The sequence below is a fragment of the Dendrobates tinctorius genome, unplaced genomic scaffold, assembly GCF_039654945.1.
Source record: "Dendrobates tinctorius isolate UK_male_01 unplaced genomic scaffold, ASM3965494v1 ptg000310l, whole genome shotgun sequence".
Lineage (NCBI taxonomy): Eukaryota > Metazoa > Chordata > Amphibia > Anura > Dendrobatidae > Dendrobates > Dendrobates tinctorius.
In genome coordinates this window covers 270,891-295,886 of record NW_027361977.1, presented here as the reverse complement: position 1 = coordinate 295,886, position 24,996 = coordinate 270,891, and the positions used below count along the sequence as shown (strand labels likewise).

Genomic DNA, 24,996 nt, shown 5'->3' with positions numbered 1-24,996 from the left:
GGGGTTTCCCTGGTTGCAAATCCATAATCCAGTTTTGGATTGGAAATCTGTGTCTGTGGTGAGTTGGGGTTGTCAGTGTGCCCTTAGTGACGCTCCTATTTTCTCCACCTCTCCCCAGTCGCATGATGTTCCTGACTATTAGGCTGATTTTTATTATGTATTTAGTGAGAATGAGTCTGCGTCTTTGCCTCTTCATAGGAGTTATGACTGTGCAATTGAGCTGAGCCCTGGGTGTAAATTTCCCAAGGGTCGACTTTTCAATTTATCTGTACTCGAGCACGAGGCTATGCGATCCTGTATTAAGGAGTCGTTGGAGAAGGGTCATATTAGACCATCCTCTTCACCCTTAGGTGCTGGGTTTTTTTTTGTGGCCAAGAAAGATGGTTCATTAAGGCCTTGTATTGACTGTCGTTCCCTCAACAAAATTACTGTTAAATATCAGTATCCGTTACCCCTGATTTCTGATCTATTCTCCAGAGTTAAAGGTGCTTGCTGGTTTACCAAGCTTGACCTCAGGGGGGCGTATAATCTTATTCGCATTAAGCAGGGGGATGAATGGAAGACGGCGTTTAATACTCCGGAGGGACATTTTGAGTACCTGGTGATGCCTTTTGGGCTCACTAATGCCCCTTCTGTCTTCCAGTGCTTCATGAATGATATTTGCCGAGATTTTGTGGATAAATTTTTGATCATCTATCTGGATGATATTTTGATCTTTTCCAAGGATTGGGACTCTCATGTGGAACATGTTTGGACTGTGTTCCGGATTTTGAGGGAGAATTCCCTGTATGTCAAGGGATCGAAATGCCTTTTTGGTGTACAGAGGATTTCATTTTTGGGATTTATTTTGTCTCCGTCAACTATTGAAATGGACCCGGCCAAGGTACAGGCCATTTATGATTGGGTTCAGCCCACTTCTTTGAAGGCCCTCCAGAAGTTTTTGGGTTTTGCTAATTTTTATCGTAAATTTATAGCTAATTTTTCTGGTATTGCCAAACCATTGACTGATTTGACTAAGAAGGGGGCTGATGTGCTGAATTGGTCTCCGGAGGCTGTTTCTTCTTTTCAGGAGCTGAAGCGAAGGTTCACTTCTGCTCCGGTTTTGCGGCAACCTGATGTCTCACTCCCGTTTCAGGTAGAGGTGGACGCTTCTGAGATTCGTGCAGGAGCTGTTTTGTCCCAAAAAGATCCTGTAACATCTAAAATGAATCCCTGTGCTTTCTTTTCCCGAAAGTTCTCCCCATCCGAACGTAACTATGATGTGGGGAATCGGGAACTGTTAGCCATGAAATGGGCATTTGAGGAGTGGAGACATTGGTTGGAGGGAGCTAAACATCAAGTTGTGGTCCTTACTGACCAAAAGAATTTGATTTACCTGGAGTCGTCCAAACGCTTGAATCCTAGACAGGCTAGGTGGGCCTTGTTTTTCACACGTTTTGATTTTGTGGTCTCTTTTCTTCCGGGCACTAAGAATGTCAAGGCAGACGCCCTCTCTAGGAGTTTCTTTGCTGATTCTCCTGTTGTGACCAAGCCTGCTACCATCTTAGGTGAGGGGATAGTTCTTTCTGCCATCTCGCCCGATTTGAGACTTGTTCTGGAAGAGTTTCAGGAGGACAAACCTGAGCGTTGTCCCATTGGAAAATTGTATGTTCCTGACCAGTGGAGGAAGAGAGTGATGTCTGAGGTTCATTGTTCCGCATTGGCTGGTCATCCAGGTATTTTTGGTACTAGAGATTTGGTGAATCCGTCTTTTTGGTGGCCCACCTTGTCTCGTGATGTCAGGAATTTTGTGCAGTCCTGTGGGACTTGCTCCCGGTCTAAACCTTGTTCTCGCTCTAGTTGGTTGTTGATGCCTTTGCCGGAGCCTAGGAGGCCATGGACCCATATTTCAATGGATTTTATCTCTAATATGCCTGTCTCTCAGAGAATGACTGTTATTTGGGTGATTTGTGATAGATTCTCTAAGATGGTCCATCTTGTACCACTCCCTAAGTTGCCATCTTCCTCAGAGTTGGTGCCCTTGTTTTTGCAACAGGTGGTTCGCTTGCACGGGATTCCTGAGAACATTGTATCTGACAGAGGAGTTCAGTTTGTTTCTAGATTTTGGAGGACTTTCTGTTCCAAGCTGGGAATTCAGTTGTCCTTCTCTGCGTTTCACCCTCAGACCAATGGGCAGATGGAGAGAGCAAACCAGACTTTGGAGTCGTATTTGAGATGTTTTATTTCTGCTGATCAGGATGATTGGGTTTCATCTTTGCCCTTGGCCGAATTTGCTTTAAATAATAGAGCTAGTTCTGCCACTTTGATGTCACCTTTTTTTGTAACTTTGGGTTTCATCCTCGATTCTCTTCAGTGCAGGTGGAGTCTTCTGCCTGCCCAGGTGTTGACACTGTGGTGGAGAGAATGCACCAGATTTGGGACCAAGTGGTGGATAAGTTGTCTCTCTCCCAGGAAAAGGCCCAGCGGTTTTCCAACCGGCATAGGACCATTGGTCCCCGGTTTAAAGTGGGTGATATGGTTTGGTTGTCATTAAAGAATATCTCTATGAAGGTGGCTTCTCCAAAGTTTAAACCTAGATTTATTGGACCTTACAAGATTTTGGAGATTCTTAATCCGGTCTCTTTTCGATTGGCTCTTCCTGTTACATTCAAGATCCATAACCTGTTTCATAAGTCTCTGTTAAAGAGGTTTGTTGAGCCAGTAGTTCCTGTGGTGGGACCTCCTGACCCTGTATTGGTTGAAGGTAATGTGGAATATGAGGTTGAGAAGATACTGGATTCTCGTCTTGCTAGACGGAGACTCCAGTATTTGGTTAAATGGAAGGGTTATGGCCAGTAGGATAATTCTTGGGTCCCTGCATCTGATATCCATGCCGAAAGATTGGTTCGTGCTTTTCATCGGGCCCATCCTGATAGCCCTGGTGGCGTGGATGAGGGTTTGGTGACCCCTCCTCAAGGGGGAGGTACTGTTGTGAGTTCATTCTCCCCTTCACCTTTGATGTCTGATGAACTCCCTCTGCTGGTGAAGAGAGGTAGTGAAATTGATTGGGATGGGAAGAACCTGTCATCTGAACAGGCAGAGTGTGATTGGACATCTGGAATTTCTGAGTTGATATAAGGCAGCTGACGCCCTGCAGGGCTGCTGGTGATCCTTTCTGCTCTGAGCTCGAATCCAGCTTGGTTCCTGTCTACTAAAAGCTAAGTTTTTGCCCTGCTGTTGTTCTATGAGATTTTGTCTGGTTTGCTTAGTGTTTGTGTTCAGCCAGTCCTGGTTGGGACTGGCTGAATTCCGTTTTTGTCTCTGATCAGTTGATCTCTTTGCTCTGTTTTCAGAATATACCTGAGTGCTGATATAGTGATTTTGAAGTCTAGCGACTTCAGGGCCTTTTTCCCTATCAGACGGTTGGGACATTTTTGGTAGGGTTTTTTGCGGATTGCAGCCAGCATCTTTTCTGTCCTGTCCTATCTAGTTAGTTGGGTCCCATCGTTTGCTCAGCCTGTCTTTCTGTCTTTGTTTGTGTTTTCATCTGTTTTTCACCGACAATACATGTTGGGGGCTGTCTATTGCTTTGGGGTCTGCTCTGGGGTAGTTTAGATTTCCCCTTTCCTTCTTTAGGCTTATGTAGTTCTCCGGCTGTGACGAGGGGTCTAGGGCACCGTAGGAACCCCCCACGGCTACTGTTAGTTGTGGTGTATAGGATCAGGGGTCTGTAATCCGATAGCTACCAACCTCTCCGGTTTTCTGGACTTAGCTTGTATTTTTGTTTTCTCCTCCTCCGGTGACTCATTCATAACACTCTCCATGCCTATCCCTGGGCTGCTCTCTAGAACATACAAAAATATTGTTTCCTCTTCTAGTATATTGAAACCAGTTTGCTTACTTTCATGGAAAAAAGAATTGGGCATTACACTATCACTATCAGACTCTGAGGTACACAGGGTTCTGGCCAACTCGAGAGGGTTCTCTAGATGCACCTTATTACAGGAAAACTCTTACAAAATTCTCACGAGGTGGTATAGGACACCTGAGTTTCTGCACCACCTTGGACTAAGCGAATCCAAATTGTGTTGGAGGTGCGGACTGGGTTTAGGTAATATGTCACACATCTTCTGGTCCTGCCCCCTTTTAATAGACTTCTGGTCAGGGGTCAACAAAACACTCATTGACCTAAAGTTGACACCCAGAAATCTCTCTCCTAAGGAAGTATTACTTTCTTGTCCTACTTCAGACTGCAGGCTAACTAAACATAGCCCTCTTGCTCTAATCTTGAGCGCAGCTAAGCACTTAATCTCGTTCCACTGGAAAAGTACTTCTCCGCCTTCCCTTTCCGAATGGCTTGAAAAAATCAAACTGATTTATAGAATGGAGGAACTCTCCAGTTGGGAAACCCACTCACATCCCCTCTTCTTAAATGTCTGGACCTCCTGGAGGCAAAAATTTGCCTCTACTTAGCTCCTCAGAATCCCCGAACCCTTCGTTCCCCCACCTCTAAGGACGCCCTTCCATTAATAGACCTAAATACCTCAGTCTGTATATTTTTTCTAACTTTCACATTTTCAATCTTTCATCTACAATCCCAATGTTTCACAAGATCCCTCTGGTCTTCCATTTTAAAGATAATCACTCTCTTATCTTTGTACTTCTTGCTCCAATGCATAACATTATCAATGTTGATTTGGTTGTATTTTTTTGTTGTAACTTTCGAGTCCACTCTGTTAGTCGATTCCTGAAAACGTACTTTTCAGCTGTAATGTCGCTATAATTTTGCTTCATTAAAGAAATAAATTACAAAAAATAAAAAAAACAGTGCTTTCACACCTCAAATAATGCAAAGAAAACAAGTTCATATTCATTTAGAAACAACAATACTAATGTTTTAACTCGGACAGAGTTCTGAAATCAATATTTTGTGGAATAACCATGATTTTTAATCACAGCTTTCATGCGTCTTGACATGATTTCCTCCTGTCTTTCACACTACTTTTGGGTAATCCATGAGGATAAAAGTTAAATTCTTTCCATAGTTGAGCTTTCAATGCGGCTGCACAGCTTTAGAACAATATTAACCTGCAGATTAAACCTGTATCTGCAGGTTAGTAGCATTTACACATTATGAATGTCATTTATATATAAGTGTCTTATTTAAAGAGGTTGTCCAGTCTTGGGGCTCAAATCTGCCGTTACTCTATGTGACGGAAGACTTGTGAATCCTCACAGTGCGCAGTGTGTGCATTGTCAGGACTCTCTGCAAGCAGGCAGTTGTGTGACCGCATGTATGTGATTTGCATACGTCCAACTGCATTTCGACTAGACGTGTCCGGCCTCGCTCAATGCCCTTGCATTTAGCAATGCTGTGCCCATCCTCGGAATGTGGCCGAGAGTATGTGAGGCTTCACCTGTAGAATTTTGTCACATAGAGTGACTACAGACTTTAATCCCAACTCTGGACAACCCCTTTAACTTGTAATAAAATATATAGGGCCTCATGCACATGTGGATCCATACATTTTACATGTCATATGTGTATGAAGCCCAATATCTTGCCCTATTCTTACCTGGGACATGCCTTTAATAAAGCTGCAGTTTTATGTAGTGGTTGTGAACTGAAGCTGGCGCACTCACTGTGAGAAGTCAGGACTCAGGGAGGAGAAGTCAAGGCAGCATGTGGTGGTCATCTGACCTGCATATCTCAGAATCCCTACGCAGGTCTGATGCAGACAGTGACAGTTGTTCAGGACCTTGGACAGCACCGCCTCCTCTCCTCCCTCCTCAGAATCCTTATGCTGGCTGCACCATGGCTACTGTTCTGTTGCTTCCCATCATGGATCACAGTCTGTTGATATTTACAGGCTGTTTATTACTACATGCGTTGTAATCCTCCATTACATGTGTATCTACAACAACTGACCAACAAGTTCCAACAACACAATAGAAGACACATAAACATAGTGAGACCCCGAAAGGCCAAATCATCATATAACATATTGCTACAGCCTTTCTCTTTTAACTGGAGTAACAATGAAAAGCTAATAAAACAATGGATAAGGCTAGTTTCACACTAGCGTTTCTGCCGTCTGCGCACGGCCGCCGATAAGCCCCGTCCCCTCCTGACATCATCGCCTATTATCGCACGTGGCCGCATGCGATATGCACACCTTATCTTTAATATAGGGTGCGCTGACCGTGCGCTAGTAGGATTTTTGAGTGCGCTGCGCACTTTTGAAGGTGCGCCGAGCGCGCCAAAATGCAACATGCGTTCGGCGCACCTACAAAAGTGCGCAGCGCACTCAAATCCTACAAGCGCACGGTCAGCGCACCCTATATTAACGATGGGGTGCGCAGATCGCATGCGGCCATGTGCGATAATAGGCGGTGATGTCAGGAGGGGGCGGGGCTTATCGGCGGCCGTGCGCAGACGGCAGAAACGCTAGTGTGAAACTAGCCTAACATGACTAAGTTCGAGATCTAAAATAATAATCCTTGAGGTGCGCCGACTTTCTGATAATTCTGCCAGCTCTAGTAACATAAGATGTGTCACTGTCTACATCTGGTAGTTCTTCTGATTCTGGTAATATGCCTTCTGATATTGCCTGTCTCTGGCCGAAATCCTCACCCTGATGGTCAGCTGTCACTGTTGGTACTTGACTTGTACTTGCTGCCTCGTTTTTTTGGGTGTCTGGATACTGTTCAAAAGGTCATGAATCATCTCTTTCTTGCATCTTCCTCAGATATCTCCGATTCCTCCTTATTCTTCTTCCTTCCTCTGTTAGAATTTCATAGGACCGAGTTCCTAGTTTCTGGGCAACCTTTGCCTTTTGCCAGTGTTTGTCAAATGTGCTGCTTGGCTGCAGCTGAACGTTGTCATTTCTCTGGAGCTCAGGCAAATTCTTTGCAGATTTATTGTAATAGAAAGCTTGCCTATCTTGATTCTTCTGTAATTTAGCTTTGTTTCCCAACAACTTTGGCTTTAACAGATGACTAGCAGTTGGTACGAGTGTCTTTGTTCGCCTACTCATGAGCCTCTGTGCCGGACTGCTGTCTAGGCCTTAGGTGGGAGTATTTCTATGATCCAGTATAGAGAGATATACTGTACATCCGTATCTGCTAGTTTTGCTTTCTGCATGAGTTTTTTTTTGCAGTTTTTACTGCTGACTCTGCTTTCCCATGACCTTGGAATGTTTGACTCAGCCCCCCCATTTCAACCACCACCTTACCTAACCCTTACAGCTATAATAACCACAGTCACATAACCAAACCTTTTGGATAAAATAGGCCACAGCAGCCCTGTTTATTAACATATTTACATTACAAGAATTGAAAATAACAATTTATTGACAAATAAGGAACGGGATCTGTGAAAGCCGTGTAACCAAACTTTTATTGCACCATCAGCCGCACCTTAGGCTCTCAACCGCACCACACCACTTCAAGGACCCTCATGCTTATGCCCTCAACCGCACCACACCAGTTCGAGGACCCGACTGAATGGCGCCACCAATTAAATTGTCGCACTGAGACCTCAACCCAGTGGGGACCCCTTCCAAAAGAAGGGAGGGTTATGCAACTTCCCCACCTAAATTGGCCCCCCACTCCCCCCCTTTTGCTACCATCACCTGGCTCTCCACAGACCCGTTCCCGCCAACTGCCATGACATTCACTCATTCAAACCTTTCCCCCAAACCTCATACGTCACACTGCATAAAACCATATCCATCTCCTATCAGCTTCCTAGGCCAGGTGGGCGGGACTCCGATGTACTAAAATACTGTCCCTGCCCCCTCCTTTTATACCTGGCCCCCAATCATATCACCTCAATCACACCCCCCTTTCACTAATACCCCACCCTAATTTGAACCTTAAACCCCTCCCATCCACCATTTTAGATCCTAACCCACATCCCTCATAAAACTCCATTTTAGATTATCCTTGCTTTGTTCTACCCCTTTTATTGACTGGCATACCTCATGGTCACGAGGCCCTCCCTTCTACAGCCTGAGGCTTGCAGTGCGGGCCCACTTTGCTCCGAGGATATCTCGGAGAAGACGTCTGGTGTTCAAATTCCCATTTCTTGCTGAAGGCTTTGAACGCTTCTGAAGTAAACTGCGCCACATTGTCCAAGAAAATGATATCTGGAATGCCATACCTGGCAAAATGGGCCTTGAGTTTTTTAATTACTGTTCTCGCCCTTGTGTCCTTCAACAAATCAACCTCAGAGAAGTTCGAAAAATAGTCCACTGTAATCAGGATTCTGTGTCATTCCATGTGAACAAGTCCGTTCCTATATTTGACCATGGCCTATGTGGAATTTCATGAGGTTGCAATGTCTCCTTTGGTTGTTTATCACTGCACGACACACGTATTTCACATTGTACTATATAATTTTTAATGTGGTCATTCATTCCTGGCCAATAAACAGATTCTCGTGCTCAACATAGACATCCTTCCATGCCTAAGTGAGAAGAGTGCAATGTATGTCTCTTCTGAGAACTTCTGGTATAACAGCCCTGTCTGCTTTAACCCCTTTCTGCCATCACACGTACTATCCCGTCCATGTGCCCTGGGACTTAATTCCCAGGGACGGGATAGTACGTCGTAGCGATCAGCGGCGCCCACGTGGTGAGCGCCGCTGATCGCGGCCGGGTGTCAGCTGATTATCACAGCTGACACCCGGCACAATGTGTCAGGGGTGGTCACGGATCGCCCCCGACGCGTTAACCCCTTGTACACCGCGATCAAACACGATCGCGGTGTACCGGGGGGTTAAAGGGAAGCATCGGTAGGGAGGGGGCTCCCTCCGTGCTTCCCTGAGCCCCCCACGGCAGCGCAATGTGCAGCGCTGCTGCGGGGGGCTCTTTCCCTACAGGTCCCCGGATCCAAGATGGCGACGGGGACCTTCGGGGGCCTGTAGGGAGCTGACTTCCTCACTGCCTGCAAAGAGCAGGCATGAGGAAGTCTGCGTCTATGCCTGTGACAGATCGCTGATCTGTCACAGTGATCTGTGATGTGACAGATTAGCGATCTGTCACAGGACAGTGGTGTCCCACCTGGGACAATATAATAAAGTTAAAAGTAAAAGTAATTTTTTAAAAATCGCTAAATAAATTAGTAAAAAAAAAAAAATATTCCCAAATTCATTTTTTGAAAATAAACAAAAACAATAAAAGTACACATATTTGGTATCGCCGCGTCCGTAACGACCTGCCCTATAAAACTGTCCCATTAGTTAACCCCTTTAGCGAACCCCTTAAAAAATAAAAATAAACAAAGCAAAAAATAATGATTTATCATACCGCTGAACAAAAAGTGCAATAACGCGCGATCAAAAAGACGCATATAAATATCCATGATACCACTGAAAACGTCAGCTTATCCCGCAAAAAATGAGCCACCATACAGCATCATCCCCAAAAATATAAAAAAGTTATAGCTCGCAGAATAAAGCGATGCAAAAATAATTATTTTTTATATAAAATAGTTTTCATTGCATAAAACCGACAAAACATAAAAAAAGACCTAAATGAGGTATCGCTGTAACTGTACTGACCCGAAGAATAAAACCGCTTTATCAATTTTACCGCACGCGGAACGGTGTAAATGCACCCCCCAAAAGAAAATCATGAAACGCTGGTTTTTGTTCATTCTGCGTCCCAAAAATCGGAATAAAAAGCGATAAAAAAATGGTACGTGCCCGAAAATGGTACCAATTAAAACGTCAACTCGTCCCGCAAAGAATAAGACCTCACATGACTCGGTGGGTCAAAATACGGAAAAATTATAGCTCTCAATATGTGGTGATGCGAAAACTATTTTTACAATAAAAAGCGTCTTTTAGCGTGTGACAGCTGCCAAAAATAAAAACCGCCATAAATAGTAGATCAAACCCCCCGTTATCACCCCCTTAGGGAAAAATAATAAAACTAAAAGAAAATGTATTTATTTCCATTTTCCCATAAGGGTTAGGGCTAGGGTTAGGGCTGAGATTAGGGTTAGGGGTGTGATGGGGTTAGGGTTGGAGTTAGACTTGGGGGTTTCCACTATTTGGGCACATCAGGTGCTCTCCAAATGCAACATGGCGTCTGATCTCAATTCCAGCCAATTCTGCGTTGAAAAAGTCAAATGGTTCTCCTTCCCTTCCAAGCTCTGCCATGCGCCCAAACAGATGGGGTATCCCACATATGGGGTATCAGCCTACTCAGGACAAATTGCAAAACAACTTTTGGGGTCCAATTTCTCCTGTTACCCTTAGGAAAATAAAAAATTGGGGGCAAAAATATCATTTTTTGTGGAAAAAAAATGATTTTTTTATTTTCACACCCAGGCGTTATAAACTTCTGTGAAGCACTTGGGGGTTCAAAGTGCTCACCACACATCTAGATAAGTTCCGTGGGGGTTCTAGTTTCCAAAATGGAGTCACTTGTGGGGAGTTTCAATATTTTAGGCACATCAGGGGCTCTCCAAACGCACATGACACACGCAGACCATTCCATCAAAGTCTGCATTCCAAAATGTCACTACTTCCCTTCCGAGCCCCGACGTGTGCCCATACAGTAGTTTTCTCCCACATATGAGGTATCAGCGTACTCAGGACAAATTGGACAACAACTTTTGGGGTCCAATTTCTCCTTGTACCCTTGGGAAAATAAAAAAATTGGTGACTAAAAGATCATGTTTGTGGAAAAAATACGTTTTTTTATTTTCTCGCCCGGGCGTTATAAACTTCTGTGAAGCACTGGGGGGTTCAAAGTGCTCACCACACATCTAGATAAGTTCCTTGGGGGGTCTAGTTTCCAAAATGGTGTCATTTGTGGGGGGTTTCTCCTGTTTTGGTACATCGGGCTTTCCAAACGCAACATGGTGTCCGATCTCAATTCCAGCCAAAAACGTCAAATGGCGCTGCTTCCCTTCCGAGGTCTGCCATGCGCCCAAATAGTGGTTTACCCCCACATGTGGGGTATCAGCGCACTAAGGACAAATTGCACAATAACTTTTAGGGTCCTGTTACCCTTGGAAAAATAAGAATTGAGGGTGAAAAGATAATTTTTGTGGAAAAAATATCATTTTTTAATTGTACGGCTGTATGTTATAAACTTCTGTGAAGCCCTTGTGGGTTCAAAGTTCTCACCACATATCTAGATAAGTTCCTTGGGGGGTCTAGTTTCCAAAATGGGGTCACTTGTGGGGGGTTTCCACTGTTTAGGTACATCAGGGGCTCTCCAAACGCGACATGGCGTCCGATCTGAATTCCAGCCAATTTTGCATTGAAAAAGTCCAACGGCGCTCCTTCCCTTCTGAGGTCTGCCATGCGCCGAAACAGTGGTTCCCCCCCACATATCAGGTATCAGCGTACTCAGGACAAATTGCACAATAACTTTTGCAGTCCAATTTCTCCTGTTACCCTTGGTAAAATAAAAAAATTGAACCTGAAGTATTTTTTTTGTGAAAAAAGTTAAATGTTCATTTTTTTTTAAATATTCAAAAAATTCCTGTGACGCACCTAAAGGGTTAATAAACTTCTTGAATGTGGTTTTGAGCACCTCAAGGGGTGCAGTTTTTAGAATGGTGTCACTTTTGGGTATTTTCTATCATATAGACCCCTCAAAGTGGCTTCAAATGTGATGGGGTCCGTAAAAATAAAATGGTGTTGCAAAAATGAGAAATCGCTGGTCAATTTTTAACCATTATAATTTCCTAGCAAAAAAAAATTTTGGTTCCAAAATTGTGCTGATGTAAAGTAAACATGTGAGAAATGTTATCAAGTTTTTTGTGTGCCATATCTCTGTGATTTAATGGCATAAAAATTCAAAGTTGGAAAATTGCGAAATTTTCAAAATTTTCGCCAAATTTCCGCTTTTTTCACAAATAAACGCAAGTTATATGAATGAAATTTTACCACTAACATGAAGTACAATATGTCACGAGAAAACATTGTCAGAATCACCGGTATCCATGGAAGCGTTTCAGAGTTATTACCTCATAAAGGGACAGTGGTCAGAATTGTAAAAATTGGCCCGGTCATGAACGTGCAAACCACCCTTGGGCTTAAGGGGTTAAAGATGATCCCTTGCTGCGCTGATAATTCATCTCTTATGTGGAAGAAATGAGAAATGTTGCTTGTTTTTGGGCCAGTCCTGCAAGATAACTTTAAACTCTGGAGACTTTTATCCTTCTCTGTTCAAGTCTGTATTTGCTTCAACTTTTCTTTTGACAATGCAAGATAGTTACACATATTGATTGTTTCAATGTCTTTCTCCTCATCATTTGTTATAGGAAGACAAGCTCTGCCTAGCATATCTGCAATCAGTAAGTCTCTTCCTAGACAGTACCCAATGTCAAAATCATATTCCTGAAGTTGTATCAGCATGCGCTGTAGTCTCTTTGGGGCATTTAGTACTGATTTCTTTGTAATGCTCTCCAAAGGTTTTTGATCCGACTGCACTGTTACCCATCCACCATAGGTGTACTGGCTGACGCCAACCAGTGTGAACAGATGCAGCTGCATCATACTTCTTAAAGGGAAAAAGCGTGGGAGCACTGTCCAGTATACCTACTTTCTATGACTGATCAGACATTACTCAATACAAGGCGACATATTGTATAATACCGGTGATCGGTCGAGACGTCAGAGTCGCAATATCACGTTTTTTCCTTCTCTGCTCCACGAATATTATATGTGAACATATAAATGAATTTATAAAATAAAAATAAATTTCTTTCTGGCATCACTTCACGGATTGAGTGTGCGGTGAATTTTCTTCATCTGGACCCAGGGTCCCAAGGGCCCATTGCATCTGCACCTCACTTTTGGACAGAGTGCAGGCCAATTTATCTTACATGGGCTCAGCCAGGTGGGGGTAATCAGCTCTCGTATGACCTGACTCGTGGCACCGCCAACAGATAATTGGGCCCCTTTGTTTCCCAGACAAGTCTTGAGCGGGCTTCCTGGGCTCTGCTCGCCAAGCCAGGTGTGGAGACTTAGGGAACCTTCCTGTTACCTTCTGGGGAGTCCCTCCCTGTAGCTCTTTGGTAGCCCCATATCTCTCTATGAGGTCTATCATCTGGAGGGCATTAGTAGGAGATTCCTGTCCGACCCACGTTCGGAGTGAGTGGGGCAAAGCCCTCCAAAATTTATCAGTCACTATGCGGTCCAGCATGACTGGCAGACAATACCTCAGGCTGCAACCACTTTTGTAGCAAGTGCACCAGGTCGTAATACTGGGACCGAGCCGGCTTGGAGGGGGTAAACTCGCACTGGTGTACCCGCTGGGCCCGGACTAACACATTTACCCCAAGACGTGTCAGTATCTCAACCTTATAAAAGCCAATGGAGCTTTTTTTGGACTTCGTGCACTGCTTTAATAATATAGAAGATTACAGTTGAGATGAAAGATCGATGTTTTTATTCCCATCGCGTTTCGAAGTATGAGCTACTTCTTCCTCAGGGGATGACAGACATCCCCTGAGGAAGAAGTAGCTCATACTTCGAAACGCGTTGGGAATAAAAACATTGATCTTTCATCTCAACTGTAATCTTGTATATTATTAAAGCAGTGCACGAAGTCCAAAAAAGGCTCCATTGGATTTTATACTTTGGCGGTCATTTGTCTGACCCTTGGACGTGCAGCAGCTTATCATCAATCCTATGTGCCTTTTCTCTCTGACAACGGGTGAGTAGAATTTATTTATTTCTATTATCTTATCATCGGATAAGACCCTAGTTGCGCTTTTCTGTTCCTAGAGTGCAAATCATAGTATCTCACCCTTGACGATCGTGTAGTCCGCCCTTTGCTCAGTGGGTAGGTCCTGATAGGCTTTCAACAGTCCTGGAGCCAGAAATGGAGCAATGATTTCTGCCCACTGCTCCCAGGGTAATTTCTCCCTCTCAGCCACTTTGAACATCTCCAGGTACATCTCAACATCGTCAGATTTCTCTATTTTGGGAACTGCTGTACGAACCCCTTTCCGGACATCATGGATTCCCCGGGTAGTTCCTGTTGTCTGTGCTGTCGAGAGGTGCTGTATCAACTGCCGTTGGTTTCCTTCTGCTGTTGATTAAATATAGTCTGCTGCGTAACCTCTTGCTGCTGTGACAATGCCTCCTGCTGTTGCTTCGTAGCCTGCTGTGGCATGGCCTCCATAAGCATTTTTACCGTGGTATCCATTTCTGGAAAGTTTCCCACCTGGGTCTGCGCCACTCTTTTCACCCAGGACATAAGCTGGAGTACAGAGCAAAAATTAGTAAAAACAGCCTAGCCTCCACTGCATATGCCCGCATCCAAGCCACCAATTGTAGGGATTTTCTCTGACAGGCAGTGGCAGGGCCGCAGTAATGAGGCAACACAGGCTTAGAATCCAACTTCAGTGGTTTAATGACACTTTTAAACAGCTGGTTAGCAGAAAGTAATAGAAAATACAAACATACTCCAGCTTGGAGAACCACTGGTCTCAGACTCACCCTTGCACACGATGGGCTTAACTAAGCGGCTGCCTCGTCAGCAGCGTCCGCCAGGTGCCATTTCCCCTTTTGTTTTGAGTCTTGCTGCACTTTGCAGCATGGATAGTCCAGCAAAACAAGTTCAGGCTAACTCCAGCCTAGTTTTTCCTATCTTCCACACACACTCACCATGTGCCAAACAACATCTCCATTACATAGCCCATAACCCCACCCACAGGTAAGGTACACATCACATGGGCTGATCACGTGACCGTGACAGCATTGCAGGTCCTTCACTTTAGGGAAAATCCCAGCCAAACTTTATCCAGCACTACACCCTTTGCTGTACCACACCTGTTATGAATGAGTCACCGTAGGAGGCAAAAACAGAAATACTAGCTAAGTCCAGAAAACCAGAGAAGTTGGCAGCTATCGGATTGCAGACCCCTGAACCTATCAACAACAACTAGCAGTAGCCGTGGGGGGTTCCTACGGTGCCCTAGACCCTTCGATCACAGCCGGAGAACTAAATAGCCTAAAGACAGAAAGGGAAATCTAAACTGCCCCAGAGCAGACCCCAAAGCAATAGGCAGCCCCCAACATATAATGACGGTGAAGCAAGATGAAAAAACACTCACACAGATAGAAAGATAGGCTGAGCAAATGATGGGGCCAAAGCTAACTAAATAGGACAGGATAGAAAAGCTGCTGTCTGCAATCCACCAAAACCCTATCAAAACAAGAGCCAACAGACTGATAGGGAAAAAATCCCTGAAGACGCTAGGCTTCAAAAAGACTATATCAGTACTCAGGTATTTTCTGAAGACAGAGCAAAAAGGAATTCAGCTCACCCAGCAGGGAATGGCAGAAATCAAGAAAAACAAGGCAAAACAAAACCAAAACACAAATGCAATAAGCAGAGCAGAAAACTTAGTTTTTGAGGAGCAGGAATCAGACTGGTCTCCTAGAATCACTCAGGGAAATCACCAGCAAGGCAGAAGGGCGTCGGCTGCCTTATATCCAGTCAGCAATTCCAGTCACCCAGTCATCATCATCCTGCTCAGGTGCTTGGTAATCAGCCTCACTACCTTCCTTCACCAGAAGAGGGAGTTCATCAGACCTCAATGGTGAAGGGGAAAATGAACTCACAACACACACCATTTACACACATTTTCCCCTGGACCCATCATTCTAAATTTGTGTACCACATCTTGTGAGGCATGGTTTCAAACGCTTTGGAAAAATCAAGATATACAACATCCAATGACTCACCTTGGTCCAGTCTATAGCTTACCTCTTCATAAAAACTGATTATGGTTTGACAGGAGTGATTCCTTATAAACTCATGCTGATGTGAAGTTAAACAGTTATTCTCATTGAGATAATCCAGAATAACATTCCTCAGGAACCCTTCAAATATTTTACCAACAATAGAGCTTAGACTTTCCTATAATTTCCAGGTTCACTTTTAGTTCCCTTTTTGAATATTGGTACCACATTTGCTATGCGCGAGTCCTGTGAAACAGACCCCGTCGCTATAGAGTCCCTAAATATAAGAAATAATGGTTTGTCTATTACATTACTTAGTTCTCTTAGTGCTCATGGGTGTATGCTATCCGGACCCAGAGATTTATCTATTTTAATCTTATTTAGCCGGTTTTGCACCTCTTTTTGGGTTAGATTGGTGACCCTTAATATAGGTTTTTTTTTGTCTCTCGGAATTTCACCTAGCATGTTATTTTCCACTGTGAATACCGTGGAGAAGAATGTGTTTAATATATTAGCTTTTTCCTCATCATCTACAACCATTCTTTCCTCACAATTTTTTTAAGGGGCCTACACTTTCACTTTTCATTCTTTTACTATTGATATAGTTGAAGAACAGTTTGAGATTAGTTTTATTCTCTTTAGCAATGTGCTTCTCTGTTTCTTTTTTGGCAGCTTTAATTAGTTTTTTAGATAAAGTATTTTTCTCCCTATAGTTTGCACAATGTTTGAAACAATTTTTTTTTTGTGATCAGTAATTTTTCATTTTTCCAATAAAATTTACAAAACCATTTTTTTAGGGACCGCATCACATTTGAAGTGACTTTGAGGGGCCTACATGCCAGAAAATACCAAAAGGTAACACCATTCTAAAAACTGCACCCCTCAAGGTGCTCAAAACCACATTTAAGAAGTTTATTAACCTTTCAGGTGCTTCACAGGAATTAATGGAATATGGAAGAAAAAAACAAACATTTTAACTTTTTTCACAAAAAATTTCATTTAGACCCAATTTTTTTTTACTTTCTCAAAGGTAATAGGAGAAAATAGACCATATAATTTGTTGTGCAATATCTCCTAAGCATGCCGATACCCCATATGTGGGGGAAAACCACTGTTTGGGCGCATGGCAGGGCTTAGAAGGGAAATAGCACCATTTGACTTTTTTCATGTAAAATTTGCTGGAATAATTAGCAGATGCCATGACACGTTTGGAGAGCTCCTGATGTGCCTAAACAGTGGAAATCATTTTGGAAACTATCCAAAATTGTTCAAAATAGAACCAGCGTAGGGTTTAACAGTGTAATTTACAAATTGTTGAATGGTAAATAGACCCTAACTAAAGATTCTAAGATTAACCCCTTAATGACCGCCGATATGTCTTTAAACGGCGGTAGTTAACGTACTTAAACCACAGCCCCGTTAATTAACGGCGCTGTGGAAAAAGTGTATAGCGCCCCATCTCTGTTCACACTGGATGCATTATAGTTAGCACTGGGCAGCCCCCCTATATGGTGTTACTAAGAGGCTGTGAACCTGATGCTCTGCATTTCCTGTGTGAACACTGCCACATATGGATTATTTTTTTGCACTGGTGTTCCACACGGCCAATCCCTGATTGTAGGCTGGCTGTCTCATTTGGTATTTTGCACCTGTGCAGTTGCCATTTTACTTGGGTCTGCTGCACCCTGTTTAGTGCAGATGTATTGAGGCCTGTTCATACAGGTAAGCATATCTGCCTGTTTTTGGTGTTTTCCTGAATATTGGAGGATTTTTTTTCCTCTTTCTGTGGTTTTCATAGTTTTTTACTGACCCTGGTTTTGCGATCGCCGTTATTAACCGTATAACGGCGACCGCAAAAAAAAAGTCCGATGTGCCATTTAATTTCTCTCTCCTCTGATGTGATCGCACATCAGAGGAGAGAGAAATAGGGTCCCCGATCCCCCCGGTACTTCCCGGTGCTCCTCGGCTCTCCTTCCTCGAAGAAAATGGCGGGTGCATGCTCAGTGCGCTCGCTGAGATCTGCCGGCCGGCACCCAGCAACAATAGGAAGATTGGTTCATTTTGGCCACTGTGATAGACCATATCACAGTGATCAAAATAAAATAAATATAGTAAATAATCCCCCCCTTTATCACCCCCTTAGTTAGGGAAAAATAATGAAATAAAGAAAATATATTTATTTATTTTCATTTTCTCATTACGGTTAGAGTTAGGCTAAAGTTTGTGCTGGGGTTGGAATTAGAGTTAGGGTTAGTATTAGGGTTAGGGTTTGGATTAGGGATAGGGGTGTGTTGGGATTAGGGTTGTGGTTAGGGTTTTGGTTAAGGTTAGGATTAGGGTTAGGGGTGTGTTAGGGTTAAGTTTGTGGTTAGAGTTATGGTTAGGGTTAGGGGTGTGTTGGGGTTGGAGTTAGAATTGAGGGGTTTCCACTGTTTGAGCACATCAGGGGGTATCCAAACGCGACATAGTGCCACCATTGATTCGAGACAATTTTGCGTTCAAAAAGTCAAACGGTGCTCCCTCCCTTCCGAGCCCCGACGTGTGCCCAAACAGTGGTTTACCCCAACATATGGGGCATCAGCATACTCAGGAAAAAATACACAACAACTTGGGGGTCTATTTTCTCCTGATACCCTTAAGGGCATGTCACACTAAGAGATATCGCTAGCAATATCGCTATAACTAGTGACGTTATAGCGATATTGCTAGCGATATCTCTGTGTCTGATACTTACCTACGACCGGCTCCCCCGCTGGTTATCGCTGATCGCGCGAGAACGTTCAGGACTGTTTCTCGTCGTCAGCTTCCTGTGGCGCTTCCTGCTGTGAGGACAAGCGACGCGTGGAGCCGGGCGGGAGGACACAGGATCGCCTGGTGTGACAGGTAAGTAGCGATCCCCGTCCCCAGCGATGTCGCTAGTGAGATCTGCCTGTGTGGCAGCTCACTAGCGACCACTTAGCGATGTACCAGCGATCCTGACCGCGTCATATCGCTGGTCGGGATCGCTGGTACATCGCTAAGTGTGACAGTACCTTTAGGAAAGTAAAAAATTGGAGGCCCAAAAAATTTTTTGTGGGAAAAAAATATTTTTTATTTTTATGGCTCTACGTTATAAACTTCTGTGAACCACTTGAGGTGCTCACCACACATCTACATAAGCTCCTTGGGGGGTCTAGTTTCCAAAATGGGGTCACTTGTGGGCGGTTTCTACTGTTTAGGCACATCAGGGGCTCTCCAAACACGACATGGCGTCCAATCTCAATTCCAGCCGATTCTGCGTTGAAAAAGTCAAACGGCGCTCCTTCCCTTCCGAGCTCTGCCGTGTGCCCAAACGGTGGGTTATCGGCGTACTCAGGACAAATTGCACAACAACTTTTGTGGTCTAATTTCTCCTGTTACCCTTGTGAAAATAAACATTTGGGGGCGAAATAAATCATTTTTGTGGAAAAATGATTTTTTATTTTCACGGCTCTATGTTTTAAACTTCTATGAAGCACTTGGAAGTTCAAAGTGCTCATCACACATCTAGATAAGTTCCTTAAGGGGTCTAGTTTCCAAAATGGTGTCACTTGTTGGAGGTTTCCAGTGTTTAGGCACATCAGGGGCCCTCCAAAGGCGACATGGCGTCCGATCTCAATTCCAGCCAATTCGGCATTGAAAAAGTCAAACGGCGCTCTTTCCCTTCCAAACCCTACTGTGCACCCAAACAGTGGTTTACCCCCACATATGGGGTATCTGCATATTCAGGAGAAATTGCACAACAAATTTAGTGGTTCATTTTCTCTTTTCACACTTGTGAAAATAAAAAAAATTGGTTTTGAATTAAAATGTTTAGAAAAAAAATTAAATGTTAATTTTTTTCCTTCTACATTTCTTCAGTTCCTGTGAAGCATGTAAAGGGTTAATAAACTTCTTGAATGTGGTTTTGAGCACCTTCAGGGGTGCAGTTTTTAGAATGGTGTCAATTTGGGTATTTTCTGTCATATTGACCTCTCAAAGTGACTTCAAATGTGAGGTGGACCCTAAAAAATGGTTTTGTAAATTTTGTTGTAAAAATGAGAAATTGCTGGTCAACTGTGTGAAATGTTATTTAGTTAGTATTTTGTGTGATATAACTCTCTGATTTAAGGGCATAAAAATTAAAAGTTTGAAAATTGCAAAATTTTAAAATTTTTTGCCATATTTCCATTTTTTCCATACATAAACACAAGTCATATAGAAGAAATTTTACCACTTCCATGAAGTACAATATGTCACGATAAAACAAATCTCAGAATCAGCGGGATCCGTTAAAGCGTTCCAGAATTATTACCTCATAAAGTGACAGTGGTCAGAATTACAAAAATTGTCCTGGTCATTAAGCTGCAAATTGGCTCCGTCACTAAGGGGTTAAAAAGTAACTTTTATTGATTAAGCTGTAATAATAATAATGTTGTGCTCATTTAAAAATACAGAGTCCATATTGGATAAATCTCCTAACTTACTGTAATAGCCATTAGGGATGAATATATTTCTTCGTCTCACAATTAAATTGCTGTTCAAATGTCGACTTTCTAATTTCTATTATTTTGAGTCGTAAGTATTATTCAATTCTTCACCTTTTTTTTTTTCTTTTGTTAAGCAGTCTCACATGGTGGTAGGTATTGTTCTTGCAATAATTTAGTGATCAGCTTCACTGGCTGGTTAGCCTTAGGAGGGGTAAGTATTTAGTGCTTCCCCATATAAGGCCTATCAACAATAGCAGGACATTAATTTTTAATGTCAATGGTGTTTTAGCCTTGGTGGCCATTGACCACCTTATGGCATATATCACCAATATAGACTAACTGCTCTAAGATATTAAACAATTGCCTCCTCTCATTTAATTGTGAGAGGCGATTCCAAATATGTGTACTTTTATTGTTTGTTTTTTTACATAAATGTATTTATTGGATTTGTATTTGTTTCTTTTTTTTGTTCTTTATTTGGGGGATTTAAAAAAAGTATAATTTTACACTTTTTAATTTTTTTCTTTTTTTTTACATTGTCCCAAGATGGGACATCACTATATAGTAACAGATTGCTGATCTGATACTCTGCATCAAATCAACAGCTGACTGGCAGGGAAAGAGGCCTGTCAGCTCTTGCTCTTAGCAGGCGCTCACAGGCCACCTTACCTGAAGGACCCTCCCAGCCATCTTGCGGCCAGGGGTCACCATGGAGACCATCAGCACAATACGATATCTGTGATTCTTTGAAGTCAATCCTGATAAGGAGGAGGGACAATACTCTTCCAATAGAGAGCAATAAAACACCTGGCCACCATTAATAGATGTAAGAAAAGCATAGCTGAATTCCTACCCATCCCCTTAGGGGTAACGTTTAGGATATATATCAATGGGTCTAACTGTACGTACAGTGTATTAGTGCCTTTTTTTCCTGTCATGTTTTTATATTGTTGTTGTGTTTTCTGTGCCAAGCCTCAAATATATGAGTATTTAAATTTAGGGGTGACAATCATGTTCACAAAAAATGTATATGTAATGACACATGGATATTTTTTCAGGATCAATATTTGAAATCTCAGCTTTAGCAATGTGATGAACATTTTTGTGAAAAAAACTAAAATGTTTGATAAGTCATATTCATGAATAATGTTCTGTCATTACAGCATAACTATCTTGCTCAGGTCACTTCCAATATATGGGGAACCAAGTTTAAAATTGTAGGATTAGCAGCATTCTTACCAGCTAATCTTGGAGCAGGTAAGCATTTGCTCAATTTAGTCTAGATACAGAATGTACATAATCTGGTTCTTCCTTTTTTCTGTCAATATGTCAATGAAGACATAATATTTGACATTCTGGCTCAAATTAGAGATTTTTTTTACATTTTGTAATATAATATCTACCACATTAATTGTATTATTAGTTGCTGCTAAAACGAATACATGGACAACTGTCTGGCTTTTTATATAAGTTTTAAAGGGGTTTTCCCATCACACAAAGTGGCTAGTATATGCCATAACTTAATAATTGATGGGGATCTGACCTCTTGACCCCCATCAATCTTTGAAATGAAAACATAGCATCTCCACTTAGAAAGGACCTGTCACTTACTGGAAATATTGAATTAAATAGCTTGTAAAAATCCCTGAGCTCCCCTAATTTAGGGTATGTGCACACGATCAGGAATGGCTCAGGATTTGATGCAGGTGAAATCTGCAACAAATCTGCCCTTAGATCACTGCAATCAATGCATGCGATTTTTGTCACTTGAAATAAAGCTAATTGACAGTTGGCTGCTGGGAAGGAAAAAAAATTGATTTCCTCTTTGCGGATATATTTGGGTATGTTCCCACAGTCACTATACACTGCGGGTTGGACGCTGCGTACATCTACAGCGTCCAACCTGCTGTTACAGCATAGTGGATAGGATTTCAAGAAATCCCATGCCCACTATGCGTGCTCTGTTGCCACGGCTCACCTGCAGAGACAGACATGCAGTGCGTCTTTCCAGACCACAGCATGTCAATTTATGTAGTGGAGACGCTCAGTCTCCGCTGTGTAAATTACCCATAGACTTTCATTAGATGAGGTAAATTCGCATTATCTTCTTAGTCACAGGCATATTAAGTGCAGGAACGCAGCTTGCTACGCGTGTGTACTAATTTAAATAATGGTGAATCTTGTGACACAGCCGGACGTACATGACACAGGAAGTGGAAGAAAGCACAGAGAGAGGTCCCCTCCTTTTTAATAAATAATAATAAAAAAATAGTGTCTCCCTCTATATTTGTTAACCAGCCAGAGTAAAGTAGACTACTGGGACTGGTATTTCAGGCTGGTAAGGATCCAAAATCAATGAACCTTACCAGTCTGATAATATCAGGCTGCAGCAGTCTGCTTACCTTGGTGTCAGGAACACCGAACAGCACTTGCTCACTGAGCCAGTGCGCGTGTCATGAGTACAAAGACTGTGCACAAAGATACCTGCGGAGCGGGGTATCAGTGGTGACGATGCATGCTCCAAGCTCACAGGACCTGAAGCACGTGACTGCTGGGGGTGTGGCCTCAGCTCCACAGAGCCAGGAGCTGCAGGGAAACTCCTAGAAGGGTAACTACAGGGCAATGTTACCAAGGGGCATAGACAGAGACAGAAACCAGATCAAGCCAGGTCAAAGCACGAGATAGCAATACAGTACCAAAGGGTTAGACAGAATGGATAGTCAGGACATAGCAATAGATCAGAAAACCAGAACGGGCAATAGACGGTACAATAGGGGCAAACTGTAACGAGTAACGATAGCCAAGCCAGGAGGTCAGAACCAGAAAAGACAATAGTACCAAAACGAGAGACGGAGTACAGAATGAGGGAACGGACCGGGTCATACACAGGAAGCAAACAAGCAATGCAGAATACACGCACACCAGGGGTCAGACACACAACAGTATAGCTGACAGAGAACCCTGGTAAAGAGTGAGTATAAATACCCCTCCTAGATCCAGAAAGAGGCCACGAACCCTTAACCCTGTGAGTGCAGGGCAAGAACTGTTATGAATGGGTCACCGAGGAGAAAAAAGCAAAACAAGCTAAGTCACAGAAAACCAGAGAGGTTGGTAACTATGCAGATTGCAGATCCCTGATCCTACCACACAACTAGCAGCAGCCGTGGAGCGTACCTACGATGTTCCTAGGCGCTTCGTCACAGCCGGAGGTCTAAATAAGCCTGAAGCATGAAAACGGGAAAACTAAGTGCCCCAGAGCAGACCCCAAAGGAATAGCCCCCACACATGTATTGACGGTGATACAAGATGAAGGCACAAACACAGTCAGGAAAATAGGCTGAGCAAACGATGGGGCCCAAACTAACTAGAAAGGAAAGGAAAGACACTGCAAAAAACCCTACAAACATAATGTCCAACACTTCTGATAGCAAAATTAACCCTGAAGTCACTAGACTTCTTCCACTATATCAGCACTCTGAAATATTCTGAGACAGAGCAAAAAGAGACCAAACTAGTAAGGGACAAAAAGCAAATTGGCAAAATACTGATAAATAAGAGTGGAAATTCAGCACAGCCCTCATCCGGGGCTGGCTGACCACACAAAAAACTGAATAGACCAACAAAATCAAGTGTGAACATTAGCAGAGAAACTTAGCTTTAGATGACTGGGACAGAGCTGAAAACCAAGAGCTGACAAGCCAGACGGAATCACCAGCAACTGAATAGGGCGTCGGCTGTCTTAAATCCAATCTGAGACTCCTGAGGTCCAATCGTCATCCTCATTCTCAGGTGGCAGATCTCCACCGATCAAATCAGCCTCACTACCTCCTGTTACCACCAGAGGGAGTCTGGAAGGAGAACTCACAACTGGTGAACCAGAGAATGAACTCACAACAAAGAACCCTGTTCAAACCATGACAGTACCCCCCTCTTAACGGGGGGCCACTGGACCCCCAAGCTTGCCTGGGTATCTGGCGTGGAAAGCCCGCACCAGACGATCGGCATGCACCAAACTGGCCGGAACCCATGACCGATCCTCCAGATAGTACCCCTTCCAGTGTATCAGATACTGGAGTCTCCGGCGCACCCACTGGGAGTCGACAATGCGCCCTACTTCATACTCCAGCTGCCCCTCTACCAGCACTGGCGGAGCATTTGATGAGGGATCCTCTCTCACCGTCCCCACAGGCTTTAACAGGGACCTGTGGAAGACATCAGAAATTTTAAAGGAGGTGGGCAGCTGCAGTCGGTTGGCTACTGGGTTAACAACCTCCACAACTTTGTATGGGCCAATAAACTTGGGGCCCAGCTTTATAGATGGTATCTTAAGCTTGATATTGCGGGTGGATAGCCACACCTTCTCCCCTACTACAAATGCTGGACCTGACCCCTTCCTGTCAGCATACCGCTTATAGTTTTCCTGGGCCTTGGAAATATTCCTCTGAACCTCCCTCCAAAGAATTCTAAGACATTGTGTCGCACCCTCAGCTCCAGGACAACCTGAATCCATGCAGGAAAACTCTCCAAAATGTGGGTTAAACCCATAGTTGATCTGAAAGGGAGACTTCTCAGTAGATTGACTCACACGACCGTTGAATGCAAACTCTGCCATAGGCAATACATCACACCAGTCCTCCTGCCTGGAAGAGGCCAAGCATCTCAGAATCTGCTCCAACGATTGTTTCGTGTTCTCCGTCTGTCTATTAGACTCTGGGTGGTAGGCAGAGGAGAAGGACAACGAAATCCCCAGCTTTTTGCAAAAAGCCCTCCAGAATTTGGCCATAAACTGTACCCCTCTGTCTGACACCA

General features: G+C 43.4%; 1 protein-coding gene across 12 annotated transcripts in view; it reads left to right on the top strand.

Annotated features, from left to right (window-relative positions):
• Positions 1-24,996, top strand: part of TULP4 (TUB like protein 4) — a 1,043,161-nt gene that overhangs the window by 995,220 nt on the left and 22,945 nt on the right. For all 12 annotated transcript variants that reach the window (XM_073560996.1, XM_073560990.1, XM_073560994.1 and 9 more), the window contains one exon: positions 21,351-21,444. In XM_073560996.1, the coding sequence (XP_073417097.1) occupies positions 21,351-21,444 (94 nt within the window). The remainder of the gene's footprint in view (positions 1-21,350; positions 21,445-24,996) is intronic.